Source organism: Sinocyclocheilus rhinocerous, unplaced genomic scaffold, assembly GCF_001515625.1.
Source record: "Sinocyclocheilus rhinocerous isolate Xijiao unplaced genomic scaffold, SAMN03320098_v1.1 scaffold484, whole genome shotgun sequence".
NCBI lineage: Eukaryota > Metazoa > Chordata > Actinopteri > Cypriniformes > Cyprinidae > Sinocyclocheilus > Sinocyclocheilus rhinocerous.
In genome coordinates, this window is record NW_015658063.1 from 672,720 (window position 1) to 688,134 (window position 15,415).

At 38.4% G+C, this 15,415-nt stretch overlaps 1 protein-coding gene across 3 annotated transcripts in view; it reads left to right on the forward strand.

The window, feature by feature from the left end:
* Positions 1 to 15,415, forward strand: part of astn1 (astrotactin 1) — a 253,618-nt gene that overhangs the window by 227,273 nt on the left and 10,930 nt on the right. For all 3 annotated transcript variants that reach the window (XM_016530291.1, XM_016530292.1, XM_016530294.1), the window contains one exon: positions 10,294 to 10,426. In XM_016530291.1, the coding sequence (XP_016385777.1) occupies positions 10,294 to 10,426 (133 nt within the window). The remainder of the gene's footprint in view (positions 1 to 10,293; positions 10,427 to 15,415) is intronic.

Below are 15,415 nucleotides of genomic sequence, written 5' to 3' on the forward strand. Positions count from 1 at the left end.
CTTCATGACATGGCTGCGGCAACAACAATACTACAGTGAGAATTAAAGTTACGCCTTCTTTCTTTGCGTTAACATTTGGGCGGCGTTATGCAAATTTTCCCAGATCGTGACGTAGGTATGTGGGGGCGTGTTAGAACGAGCCGTTTTAGGTAGGCGTGGTTGACTCTTAACTTTTATAAAGAATATCTCTTTGGATTTGAGACTTTAGTCTTTGCAACTTTACAGATCTTCTTTATGCACCAAGAGCTTGTAACACTCCAAAGAGAAAGGAAAAATTGAAATCACATCATATGACCCCTTTAAAAGATTTTTTTGTAAATGTTATTTTTAAAAGTCTCTTAAAAAATATATATAAATTTTAAATATTGTGTTATACATGTATATTAGTGGGGGAGAGAGATAGAGAAAGTGAAAGAGAGCGAGAATTGAAAACTCTGCTGCGTGTGATTTGACAATGCAATCTTTTAGATAATGCTTCTGTTTGGTCTTGAAGTCATTTTATTTATGTGACAGGCTACTCTGGAACTGCAGCCAAGCAAAATGAAACTCCTGAAATATAATGATCATTTCCCCCCTGTTATAATGGTTGCTATGCCCTTGTTTATATGTAAATGATTTCAGGCTTACACCTGTATCATTAGCTCTATAAAAGAGACTGATGCAGAACACATGTCCTCCCACTTTAGCGGTTCTTTTACCAAATATAGTGCGGAGTCCCAAACTGTGTTTGCACCATGACAGCCTTTGGCTTCCCTGTTATATGTTCCTCTATCTTCATCCATTCCCCTCTTTTACTTTAAAGCCATGCCCATTGCCTGTCCTCCTCCACCTCTGTTGTTGCCCTGTCCAAGTTAGACTTCAGACACGTCGTGGCTGTTAAAGCTGAAAAGAACATCATGTTATATCAAGTCCAAATGTGGAATTGTGAAAATGAGATTGATGAGGAGATTATCGTAGATGTCTTACTCCAAGCCAGATATGTATGGGTGTTTCTTTTTATTTTCCTCTTTATCCGGAAAGGTAACATCTTGTTCTTTACAAGCCTCCGATTTAAAGGTGGCCAGAATTAGCAACTTTTCAGCCTTTTCTGGAAGGTTCAGAATGTACTCCTAATCCGATTTTCAGGAAACCTAATCCGATTTTCAGGAAACATATGAGGGATTTTCTTAACTCGTACAAGGCTGTCCTTCATTTGCTGCACAAAAACAAGAGACTGTAACTTGCTACTCACGTTGCAAGTCATTACAATTCCCTGTTTATGTTTTACCAGGATTTGTTTGACATGTCTGTGCTAATAGCTCACAAAGCATGGACGTCCTTGTTAACAAATGACCATTTCATTTGCCTGACTCAAAAGGAAAGTTCACCAAGAAATGAAAATTCTGTGATCATTTACTCACCCTCTTGTCATTCCAAACCTGTATTACTTACTTTTTTCAGTGAAACTTAAAAGAAGATATTTTGAGAAATGTCCCAGTGTCCCAGTGAATGTTGGGTTACCAAATTACTGTTTAATTTTTAGTAGAGAGCGAAACTAAATTCATAAGTGCCTAAAAATGCTCCTACGTCAGTTTTCTGTAAATTATTGTAACTGCACGGAATTCACTTGGAAAGGGAAAAATCACATTTTTGCACATAAATGACATAACCACATTTGCCATACGATTTCCTTCACCACATATACAATGTCTCTTCCTGAAAATGATGTCCAGTGCTTTATTTTGTGTACAGTATGGTTGCCTAGAAACTAGATGTGGCTCATCTTACCTTGTGGCTGATTTCACTTTTGTCTGAGGTTAAGCAAATAATAACAGAATTTTCATTGTGGGTGAACTATTCCTGTAAAATCTGACTTGATTTGGATTTTAAAGTGTTTACTGGACATGTTAGGAGTTTAAGAAATCTGAGTGTGTGAGTGAGAGTGAACCCATTGATAATATAGCAATAGCACACACCGTGAGCCTTTGCCAGCTTTGCATGCTAATAGAGCACTTAATTGGAATCAGGCACACAACGTGACATCATAGCATGTGCTTTTCTCTCTCATGGTGTGTGAACCGAGTAAATGGGAAGTCTGCCTTCAGTCATCTCACCCCGACCAGACACGCTGTGAAAACAAACAGCTTTCCCCGCCAGACTGATGTCAGGACTTTGATCGCACAATAACAGCCGGGTTTACTCGAGGGTCATAGGGACATAACATCCTACCCATAAACACACACACTCTCTCCCACGGGGTAGCATAAAGAACCGGGTGCCACACTTCCCCTAGTAAAGCAGAGGGACCTTGCCTCCAAGCAGCAGGCAAAACAAAAGCTTCTGAAAAAAAAAATGAAGGCAATGTTTTTCCCGAATAGGTGGAAGACACAGTTTCACTCCTAAGGAATGTTTCCGTAGCACGGATCCTGGAGGATGATCTCACTCTGTGTCTGTGAGCGGGGTCAGGTTCTGGAGCCTGAGCAGGTGCACTGCGGAAGCTGGCACTGATCCACTCATACTCCCACAAATCTGGGTGTCTGTGTGTGCACATACTTTTGGACAGGCATTTAACACTGTGTTATGAGCTGTTTTCGTTTGGGTGGGTGCTTTTACATTTGCACCTTTACTGTATGTGTGTCTGAGAATGTTTATTCCATTACTCCAGTCTTCAGTGTCACATGATTCTTCACAAAGCATTATAATATGCTGATTTGGTGCTCAAGATGTCTTCTTATTATTCTTATTGAACCGAAATTTCAAAAGAATAGAATTTATTTGAAATAGATATTCTTTGTAACATTAGAAATATCTTTTCTGTCACTGATGATTAATTTAATTTAATTCTGTCATTAATTACTCACCCTCATGTCGTTCCAATCCAAACCTGTAAGACCTCCGTTTGGGTGAACTAACCCTTTAAATTACTTTTTCTTTATTTTTTAATCTTACTGACCTGTTACAGGAACTCGAGGGCCTTAAGATTTCTATCCAGGCAGATGATTTTATGATGTACAGTTGCTGATCTACAGATTTAACAGAAATTAAGGTGGTTTGAGCTAGGGGTGTGCGATATGACAATTTTTGATCATGGACGAAAAAAATGTCTCCACGATCTGCTTTTGAAGAAATATCGTAATATCATGCTACAGCGTACATTCTATCAGCTGCAGTTCTGGCGTTTCCGTCTCAATATACTGTACAAGCGACATCAGTTAACTCAGCGGTAGAGTTACTCTCACGGGACACTGCACTTATTCGCAGTCACAAAAGTACATTATTTGCATGTGCTTTAAAGCCTTGCCGGTTAAACGTTTCATTCGCGCGCTGTTCTGACGTGCGCTTTTTCTGAGCTTGTACACCCGAAGCACGCACACGCGCTACGTGCCTGTATCATAGACTGTAAAAAAAGATGGACGACGCACCTTCAATCTCTTTCATTGAAGAAAAGTGAAGCCACCATTGTCCCAACAGGGTGTGGCCATATTGCACTGATTTGGGACCGGAGTCTGCGCAGCGAATCGATGCGTTTTTGTAAGAAAAATATCCATATTCAAAGCGTAATAATCACTTTAATGTAGCTTGCGCCAACAGTTGTAAACGGAAGCAGTTCCGGGCGGATGACGAATGAGGTCAGCGTTGCGCATGCTTTTGTTTTGATCTCTCCCCTGCACTTCCGCGTTCGTCACTTCAGAGCGGCGTATGCGCAACGCCGACCTCATGCATCATCCGCCCGGAACTGCTTCCATGTACAACTGTTGGTGCAAGCTACATGCGTTTTGAATATGGATATTTGTCTTACAAAAACGCATCGATTTGCTACAGGAGGCCTTTGTTCACCCCCCGGAGTGCGCAAGCTAGATTAAAGTGATTATTACGTTTTGAATATGGATATGTGTGAGACACTTTTTTTTATGGATGGGCGCTTTTTATTTAACTTCTTTTGGACTGATGCATGCAACACCCGCTGAGTGGCATTAAACAGCTTGAAAGATCAAAGACAATTTTTTATATAACTCCGACTGGATTCGTCTGAAAGAAGAAAGTCATATACACCTAGGATGACTTGAGGGTGAGTAATTTATGGGCTAATTTTCATTTTTGGGTGAACTAACCCTTTAATATGAAATTATACATTATTACATCTTTAATGGAACAGTTCACCCCAAACATTTTTTTTGTAAAAATTAAGTTACATCCATGATGTAGATGAGATTATTTCTTAATCTGAACAGATAAGGAGAAATTTAGCATTTAAAAAAAATTTGGACTGTTTTTGTTTGTGAACTATGCTTGATCTGTGCATATTTCTCTCCTGATTCATACAAGCTGATTTTTTGACTGGAGAACGCAATATTATGTATAGAGGACTCTATCCATATTTTAGCGGAAGCAATGGTTTAAAGTTAAAAAATAATAATGGATTTATTACAAACACACAGGTTTTTGTTTTGCAAGATGTCGATTGATGTGGATTACTTGTGGATTATTGTGATGTTTTTATGAGCTGTCTGGACTCTCATTCTGACGGCACCCATTCACTGCAGATGATCCATTGTTGAGTGAGTGATGTAATGCTAAATTTTTCAAAATCTGTTCCGATGAAGAAACAAACTCTTCTACATCTTGGATGGCCTGAGGATAAGTAAATTAAATTTTAGCAAATTCTGCGGCATTCAGTGATAGTATTCAAATAAAGTTGATTCTTTATTATAAATTAGTTTGTGTGTGGTCATATAGTTTTTCAATATCAGAATCTAACTTACATTTGGTTCTCCTACAATTTTGGACATTTGGTTACGTCTTTGATTATGTGTCGTGATTTTATGATTAGTATTGCAGGTTTGCAGTTTTTATTATTAGTGGGTGTGATTGTTACCAGTGGTGGAAAGAGTACTGAAAAAATATACTCAAGTAAAAGTACCATTACCTTCCAAAAAATGTAGTGTGAGTAGAGTAAATGTACTTGTCCTACTGTATATGTTTTATAATCTGTTAAAGAGGACTGATCGCTGTATTTTGTTTTGGACCAGCTCGTGCTTTCAAATGTGTTCTTCGTATTTTCTCATTCTGCGCTCACTGAAATTGTTTAGGGCTTTCTTTGGTGTGGTCGACCTTTAGTCACGTTCAGTATATAAACATGTCTTCCAGGCATTTTCTTACCTTTACAGCACATGAAGGCTAAGTGTTATCACCTGTTTGTTGCGGTCAAGTGTGGGAGTATATCAAATTGTAGGAAAGAGCATGTATCACAATTTAATCAAAGCTGAGCGGCAGCTAAGCTCTTAGCAGCGCTATGACGTAGATGGCAAGTGTAGCGTCTATATCAAAAGCTCTTTGCACGAAAATGAAAGCAGATTAAAGAGTTTTCATTTTCACTCCCATCCAAGTAAACTCTGCATAGCGCTAACACCCACCTTTCCTCTGCTACAATTAACCTTTTATATCCTCTTTTCGTCGAAGAAGACAATATGTTCCACGTGGGAGATCGAGTCTGTTAATCATTTTTGTGGAGGAAATGCCAAGAATTGATACATTACAAACCATTGTTATCCATCGCTCGTTCTCTGTTCATCAAAGTAGACAACGAAGGCCAGATGTTGTTTGTGAAGTACTTTGCCGGGCTGCCACGTGTGTTTGGTACCAGAGCGTTGCTGTTTAATGGAACTGGTAAAACTTCCAGCTCTTTGGATACGGAGCTGCTCCTGTGATGGATTTGGAGTTGTTTAATTGAAATGTTTACCTGTTCAACAGAAACAAAAGATCCTCTATATGTGTGGTCAGGCTGTTCCCTAAGTCTAATAGAAGCTTTCTTTTCTTTATTGCTTTTTCTTTTTTTTTTGGAGATTGTAGTTGTATTTTTATATGAGTTGGTAGAAATAAAGTTCCCTCTGTATGTGTGGCAAAGGGCATCAGAAATTTCTGTCCTCTCTTTTTCTTTCTTTCTTTCTTTCTTTCTTTCTTTCAACTTCCTTCCTTCCTTCCACCCTCCCTTCTTTCCTTTATCACTCCCCCAATTCTCTAATATAAACCTTTTATTTTTATTTTTGTTTGCCTTCCTTGCTTCCTTCCTTCCTTCTATCCTTATCTCTAATATAATTCTATATTCTCTTTCCTTTGGTTTAAGTTATACACATTCAGCTTCCTGGTTCACCGCAGGGGAGAAACAGTAATGTCTATGTGTCTAAGTAGCAACAAATCAGTTTAGAGGAGACATATGGCAAACATTGTGGAAAAGCTTGAGGCTCAAAACACTAGCAGCTCACATGTCACAGCTCACAATTCACAGCTGTTGCCTGTGTATGTTTTTAATGGAATCCTCTGTATTTCATAGGCAAAATAAATATTTTTGTACACCATGGCTCAGTGTTTACCATACACGTGTATTTCAATCAAGGTTTATGTTCTCTTTTTATCCGCAGTTGGTTTATCTTGTTTCAGTAATGCACGAATCTGATACTTACATCAAGGTATTGATGTTTCTGAGGCTGAATATAGAAGTCGTTTGAGGAATGTTGTCTTTGGCTCAGATGTTGACAGAAGGGTCTTGCCTTGAACTGCTGAAAATGTTATGCACTCTAAGATAACATCTTTTATTCGTCCTGTTGGTTGGCTGTTTTTTATATATATGATGCCAGATCTTTTATGAAAATGCATTATATATTTTGTTCTTTCACTACCAACATCTGCTTAAAACAATAAATGCTTTAGTTGAGTGTTTTTCCGTAAATTTAACCATGCCATTTATTTTTCTTTAATTCCGGATAAATCAGAGGGACATTAATTGGCATGTTGTCCAATCCCTAAATGAGGTCATACTAGGACAGGGTATTCCCAAATAAATCTTCACCCACCACATGTATTATTCTCTGTATACAGAGAAGCAGGCAAGACCACGTCAAAGTGCTTTCACATGTTTGAACTGTTTATAAATTTGAAAAGTTTCTTTCTGCCAAAACAATAGATTGAGCAAGCCAGGTGTCATCTTCAGTGCTTTCCAATGTGCTGTGTAAAGTCATGTTCTGACATTTTCATGTTTTGATTCACTTGGTAGACATGTTCCCTTCAGCAAATGGATGTTTTTGTTTGTGTTTTCTTTTTTAATGAAATGTAGAAGTTTTTGCATATAGAAGTTTTTGATTTGCATTGGACTTACGTGTATAATTTCTTCAACATTGTGGGTGATTCTCCTCCAAAATGTCTCACAAATTCTTTTGGATAGGTTGGGATCCTTTACCTGGCTGGGCCTTGATGTTTTAACAAGGTAATGAGAATCAGAGATGGTTTTTGGTCAAAGCCCATGGAAGTTTAACAGAGGGCAGCCAGGCATCGTAGTGTGGTCATGTCAACCCAGGTCTTTCCCGTTAAAAAATGGGACTGAGGCATGAGAATGGAACATGATGAAAGAGTATAAATTCAGCTGTATTTGCCAGACACCTGTACTTGTAACGATTGTCAGACAAAGCTTTAGATTGATAAAGAGGTGGGGATATCTTGATAGGTATTTTTTTTTTATTTAGCTTATATTATTTTCATATCACCATTTGTCAAAGAGAGTTAAAGTGTCAAGGAGCACATTTGTTGCAGTGTCTTATGGAAACACTGCTCACAGTTGATACTGATGGCTTTAGTTACGTGGACGTTTTATTGGAAACCTTTTTCCCTTTTTCATGCCAGTGCATGATGACACTTAAAATGGAGAGAATGAGAATGAGCCCAAAAAAATTTTTTAAAGTGTTAAGCTAAGCTGTTAAACAAGGTAAGGATAATGAACTTTAATTATACTGGCAATATTAGTTTGGTCACCATAATGCTATTCTTTTATTGCATGATTTACCTTCCTTTCTAAAGAAATTGTCTTTATCATCTTCAGTAGAAAAATCATACATTTCAAGTCCTAAATTTCCCCCTTCTGTGTTGTTTACTGAGAACTACACAATATATATATATTGCCCCTCACCTCAGCGGCATGTGCTCTGGTTGTATTGTAAACAACGGCGTCGTTAATATCGCTTATCATTTTGAGCCCGATTGAGAAGCAGAGGATATTATTGAAGAGGATCGTGCAGAACCTGTGCAAGCACGGCTTTTAATGTTAGGCCTATGTTTTTTGTTTGTTGTTGTCTCATACTTTTAGATATGGTGTTATTTGTAAATGCTACTGCTTATGTTAGCTTTTAATATACAGTTTTATCCTGATTAAAGCTTTAATACAGTACGGCAACTGAAAGCGCGTCCATGTTTAATGCTTCTCTTAGCTATGTGAAAATAAGTGTATAATTGTAACAGTTCATTGTTGGAGCTGAGCTGAATGAGAGAGAGAGATGCAGACAGGGGGACCCGAGGAACAGTATTAAGAACCGCTGCTTTAGAACATTGATTTTGAAACTTGTGAATCCATTAGAATCTTTAGGCTTTTTAAAAACCAAAATGTATGAATAGATTTTTACCTGCACCTCTAGTTTTCTCTTCCTCTTCTCTAAAGCAGCGCAGCATGGCCTCGCCCCCTTTGCTGCCTTTTCCCGAGGGCGGGGTTTATCTGGGTTTGTGATGTCCATGAACCCGGGAAGTAACTCGTTGTAGTCCGTTTTTGTAGGCATTAAACTGCCAGAATTTTAAAAGACGATATCTCCGTTTGCATTGAACTTTCAGCTTCGTAACTTTGCAGATATTGTTTATGCTCAAACAGCAACATTACACACTAACTAACGTTAAAAAAGTGATAATGCAATGAACCAACCCTTTAAATTAAATTAAATTAAATTAAATTATTGGAAGCCAAATAAAAGGTATTTGTGACTTTTTATCTCATAGTTCAAACTTTTTTCTCACAACTCTAAGAAAAAAGTCAGAATTGTGAGAAATATACTCAGATTGGTGAGAAATAAATTGTGAGATACAAAGTCAGAATTGCTAAATGTTAACTCACAATTCTAAGAAGTCACAGTTATATTTTGTATTATTTATTTGATGTCGGAAACTAAAATCAGCAAATAGCAAAGCAGAATCTTTTGAGATGTAAATCCAAATTATGAGATAAAAAGTCACAATTACCTTTTTAATTATTTTATCCTGTGGCGAAAATGGGCTTCCATATAAATGTAATTATTTTAACATGGTAAGAAAAAAAAAACAGTGAGCAGCCAAGGCACTTCCTACTCCACTGTTGCCTTTCAGTATTCCCACAAAAAAGTCCCCCATAAATAATCTTAAAACATCATGTGCTCCTCAGTTCATAAATGGTACACAATTTATATCTCATAAAAACACACTTGCAAAATTTTCCACACACATCAAAGTTTATTGCCTTTTTACAACATTTCACATTTTTTCGACATAAAACAGAGATGTTAGAGCTTGTTGTTGGTGGAACTGTGTTTGACTGGATAAATATGACCTGAACTGCTGCAGTCCCTCACAATGTCACTTTTCATTAACGTCAGCGCACGTGTTCCTCGACTCTCTACTCCATAAGCACTGTAAATACTTACTGGTGACAGCAAGCACATAATCATACACACTCGTATCCCCTCCGCGTTTATCCTGGCATCGTGTTCTCAGAAGCCTGGTATTTTTGAAGAGGAAGCCTCCAGGAAGACAAGCAGGGTGACCACCACTTTTAAAAGGTTCCCCATCCACAGATGGGAGGTTTCTCTTTGCTATGAAAGGCACACGAGGCCCCCGTGCTCATGTCCTATGACGCATGCAGGCCACCTGGGCAAACAGTCTTCCCGTCCACTTCTTAATAAGAAAGGCAAAACACATCAGCTCCACAGGTTACTTCTGTATGGGCTCTTTATTTGGTTTTAGATGGCAGACACTCATAGCTCGATCTGGGTCACGCGTCTCGTGTGAAATCAAACCACTGACATCTTCTCCGGTCGAAATGTCCAAACCACAGGGTCTCCATCTCTGGAAGGTTCTAGCGTGTTCCACTGACCAGGGGAAGTAGGGAAACACTTGTTTTCATAGCATTGGGTCAGAATCAGGCAGGGGTTTTCAGGGTGAGGGAAATCCTCATGCAAAACAGCGTCCTGTGTTCCCATTGCGGAAGCTTTCCTGAGAAGATGGGGCTGTTTTGCTGATGTTTGTTTTCCCTGCGCATGCATGGTTGTCTCCTAATGACATATCATTAATCATACTTGATTAGAGACACTTAAAACTAAACAAACAAACAGTTTGTTTTAAATGGTTTGGTGGCCTAAAAACATAGGACATCAAAACGGGTTATTAGGTCCTGTAAGCTTGTGTTTATATGTGTGTGTGTGTGTGTGTGTGTGTGTGTGCGTGCTAAACAAAGTCTTCTCCTTTTCACAGAGACCATGTTGAGTTTCGTGGATGACATCATGTCAGGGGCCAAATCTCCGTGTGTGATGCTTGGGGACATCCCGGATCCCCTCTCCTCTATCTTCTTGATCATACGCTGTCTGGAGACAGACACTACATATATGTGAGTTCCTGCTGCTATATAATGGGACTTAAAAGACTAATGACTAGTGTTGTCAAACCGACTGTCTTCAGAAAATTATGGATGTCATTTTCATTTCATCTTGCCTGTAATGCCTGAGCAGCGTTTGTGAGTGCAGCACTTTTTTTTTTTTTTTTATTAAATTTTTACAACATTATTAAATTTTTGTTATTTTTAGCTAACTTAGTTAGTTGTTATTCTTGGCTAAATATCTCTAGAAGGTTTTAAAAGCCCTTTAAAATTAAGTATGTACACAGTTTGGATCAAATGAAAGTATAGTCAATTTTTTTAATTAGCATGTTTTTGTGTTTTGCTTTGGTACCGAAATTGGTACCAAGAAACGTGGATTTTCACTAGTATTGGTACCGAATACTGAAATTTTGGTGTCGTGACAACACTATTAATGACTTTATTTGCCCCTATTTTTTCGAAATAGCAGCATTTTGCACTTTGAAATTAATCAGATAATTAATCATGGTAATGTTTTTAACACAAAAGTGTAATTTCATTTGATTTTCTCTTGGTTTTATCAAAATTGTATTACATTAGCACCCACTACCCTTAAAACCACCTGTCCTATCAGAACATTATATTGATATAAATTCAGTTTGTCATGCATATTTTAATATTAATAAATAAATAATTATTATTATACTTTTATTATTTTATCTTTATTTTATTGTTATCATTTCCAACATGCATATCAGAATATTGTATGATTATTTTATATATACAGTGGGGAAAATATTTATTTGATCCCCTGCTGATTTGGTAAGTTTGCCCACTTACAAAGAAATGAAGGGTCTGTAATTTTTATGGTAGGTTTATTTTAACGTATAGAGACAGAATACCAACCAAAAAATCCAGAAAAAACACATTATATAAAGGTTAGAAATTGATTTGCATTTCAGTAAGTGAAATAAGTATTTGATCCCCAAGCAAAACATGACTTAGTACTTGGTGCAGAAACCCTTGTTGGCAAGCACAGAGGTAAGATGGTCACCAGGTTTTCACACATCTCAGGAGGGATTTTGATCCACTCCTCTTTACAGATCCTCTCCAAATCCTTCTCGATCTGGGTCACGCGTCTCGTGTGAAATCAAACCACTGACATCTTCTCCGGTCGAAATGTCCAAACCACAGGGTCTCCATCTCTGGAAGGTTCTAGCGTGTTCCACTGACCAGGGGAAGTAGGGAAACACTTGTTTTCATAGCATTGGGTCAGAATCAGGCAGGGGTTTTCAGGGTGAGGGAAATCCTCATGCAAAACAGCGTCCTGTGTTCCCATTGCGGAAGCTTTCCTGAGAAGATGGGGCTGTTTTGCTGATGTTTGTTTTCCCTGCGCATGCATGGTTGTCTCCTAATGACATATCATTAATCATACTTGATTAGAGACACTTAAAACTAAACAAACAAACAGTTTGTTTTAAATGGTTTGGTGGCCTAAAAACATAGGACATCAAAACGGGTTATTAGGTCCTGTAAGCTTGTGTTTATATGTGTGTGTGTGTGTGTGTGTGTGTGTGTGCGTGCGTGCTAAAGTCTTCTCCTTTTCACAGAGACCATGTTGAGTTTCGTGGATGACATCATGTCAGGGGCCAAATCTCCGTGTGTGATGCTTGGGGACATCCCGGATCCCCTCTCCTCTATCTTCTTGATCATACGCTGTCTGGAGACAGACACTACATATATGTGAGTTCCTGCTGCTATATAATGGGACTTAAAAGACTAATGACTAGTGTTGTCAAACCGACTGTCTTCAGAAAATTATGGATGTCATTTTCATTTCATCTTGCCTGTAATGCCTGAGCAGCGTTTGTGAGTGCAGCACTTTTTTTTTTTTTTTTATTAAATTTTTACAACATTATTAAATTTTTGTTATTTTTAGCTAACTTAGTTAGTTGTTATTCTTGGCTAAATATCTCTAGAAGGTTTTAAAAGCCCTTTAAAATTAAGTATGTACACAGTTTGGATCAAATGAAAGTATAGTCAATTTTTTTAATTAGCATGTTTTTGTGTTTTGCTTTGGTACCGAAATTGGTACCAAGAAACGTGGATTTTCACTAGTATTGGTACCGAATACTGAAATTTTGGTGTCGTGACAACACTATTAATGACTTTATTTGCCCCTATTTTTTCGAAATAGCAGCATTTTGCACTTTGAAATTAATCAGATAATTAATCATGGTAATGTTTTTAACACAAAAGTGTAATTTCATTTGATTTTCTCTTGGTTTTATCAAAATTGTATTACATTAGCACCCACTACCCTTAAAACCACCTGTCCTATCAGAACATTATATTGATATAAATTCAGTTTGTCATGCATATTTTAATATTAATAAATAAATAATTATTATTATACTTTTATTATTTTATCTTTATTTTATTGTTATCATTTCCAACATGCATATCAGAATATTGTATGATTATTTTATATATACAGTGGGGAAAATATTTATTTGATCCCCTGCTGATTTGGTAAGTTTGCCCACTTACAAAGAAATGAAGGGTCTGTAATTTTTATGGTAGGTTTATTTTAACGTATAGAGACAGAATACCAACCAAACAGTGTTGCCAATTTAGCTACTTTGTAGCTAGATTTAGCTACTTCCCCGCCCCTTTTGAGATTTTTCAAAAGTTTAGGGACAAATATAGCAACTTCTTGGACAAACCTTATCTAAGTTCTCATCTTGCCCAAAGATCTACGTTCATCTTTATATAGATCAGTGAATTTGCCATTGTGATGTCATCTAGTGACATTTAGCTACCAGTTTTAGCTAGTTGGCAACACTGGTTAAATTTGGTGTTATCGCTCTCACTCTCTCATACTGGTCACTGGAAGTTCAACATGGCACCTCATGGCAAAGAACTCTCTGAGGATCTGAAAAAAAGAATTGTTGCTCTACATAAAGATGGCGTAGGCTATAAGAAGATTGCCAAGACCCTGAAACTGAGCTGCAGCACGGTGGCCAAGACCATACAGCAGTTTAACAGGACAGGTTCCACTCAGAACAGGCCTCGCCATGGTCGACCAAATAAGTTGAGTGCACGTGCTCAGCGTCATATCCAGAGGTTGTGTTTGGGAAATAGACGTATGAGTGCTGCCAGCATTGCTGCAGAGGTTGAAGGGGTGGGGGGTCAGCCTGTTAGTTTTACATGCTTGAGATACAGCTGGGGAAACATTTCATACTCTGGAATGGTTTGAAAGTGCGCACTTTGTGGTAATAGCAGAAACAGCAATAGAAAGATTGATGTTAAACGGAGCTGCATAAAACTGGTTCCACTCCTCCATGACGACATCACGGAGGAGTGGAAGAGGACTCCAGTGGCAACCTGTGAAGCTCTGGTGAACTCCATGCCCAAGAGGGTTAAGGCAGTGCTGGAAAATAATGGTGGCCACACAAAATATTGACACTTTGGGCCCAGTTTGGATATTTTCACTTAGGGGTGTACTCACTTTTGTGGCCAACGGTTTAGACATTAATGGCTGTGTGTTGAGTTATTTTGAAGGGACAGCAAATTTACACTGTTATACAAGCTATACACTCACTACTTTACATTGTAGCAAAGTGTCATTTCTTCAGTGTTGTCACATGAAAAGATATAATAAAATATTTACAAAAATGTGAGGAGTGTACTCACTTCTGTGAGATACTGTATAATATAATAATATTTCCAATATAATTATTAAATATGAATAATGTAATGACTGGTACAGGATTCATCAGACCGCAGAATTTCCCTTGTCACAATTTCTCCAAAAACGAAATGACACGCTGCTCATCTATGACGTTTGTAGAATAGGAAAACCTACAGACCGCATCTGTCCATTCAGCTTTAGAGATGTGCGTCATTTCGGAGAAATTCATTACTAAGTAATTTCTCTGAATATCTGCATCCTCATTCAAAGGACCTTACTTAGGCACTACAGGTGAATGCTCTTCATCATTCAAAACACAAGCAGGATATCCTGTTTTCATAATACTCTAAATGTCATACTAGACCGCTGAATTTTGTTGTCTTTAGCTTGATTGCATAACCGATCGATGAGGTCTTATTCACACTTATTAGTCTGCTTAGTAGAGCAACAGGTTTAAAAGGAAGTTTAGCAAAGTTCTAGGCAGCAAAATAATCACCACTTGCATTAAAGGAGAAAGAGGTTAAAATGACCTTGACTACATTAATTTCTGCTCTGTGGCAAATCAAAAGGCTTTTTCCATCCCACACACTTTTCCAGCCACAAAGTTCTCTCTCCTTCCTTCTCTTTATTTCTCGCAAATGGCCTCTCTCAAACCACAAAGGCTCACCGGAGTGGGTGCGGAGGTGTCCTGTCAGGGCGTCACGGCGGCGACAGGCGTAGTTACAAAAGGGGCATTTGAAGGGTTTCTCGCCAGAATGGAGCTTGATGTGACGAAGCAAGTTGCCCTTCTGAGTGAAGGAGGCCCCACACTGGTTACATTGGAATGGCCGCTCACCTACCGAGACCAAGACTACCAGTTTTCCCACCGGCCCAAAAAAACAGCAGCACATATTTTCAAGCTAACATTTTTAAATACGTTTGATCTTTTTTTGTCAAGAGTTAGTCAAGAAACACTTACCTGTATGGCTGCGCTTGTGCACCATTAGAACATTGGGTCCAATGCAAATCATCCCACATATGTCACATTTAAGTTTCCCATTGGGCAGCCGAATGGGACCTGGGGATGCGGGCTCAGAGCTGGCCATCTCCCCGCAGCCGCTCCCAGCCTGCCCTTGTGTACCTCCGACCATCTCCACACCACCATCTTCTGTCAACTCGCCCTTTTCATCTTTCCATCTTTCATCCTTCTCCCCAACTCTCCTTTCCGCCAGTGGAGCACCACCTGCCTCCTCGTCACTATACAGCTCCACCTTGATGGAGTTAGCTGGGAATGGAGAGAAAGTTGTACATTTATTCACTTGGCAGATGCTTTTATCCAAAGTAGAAAT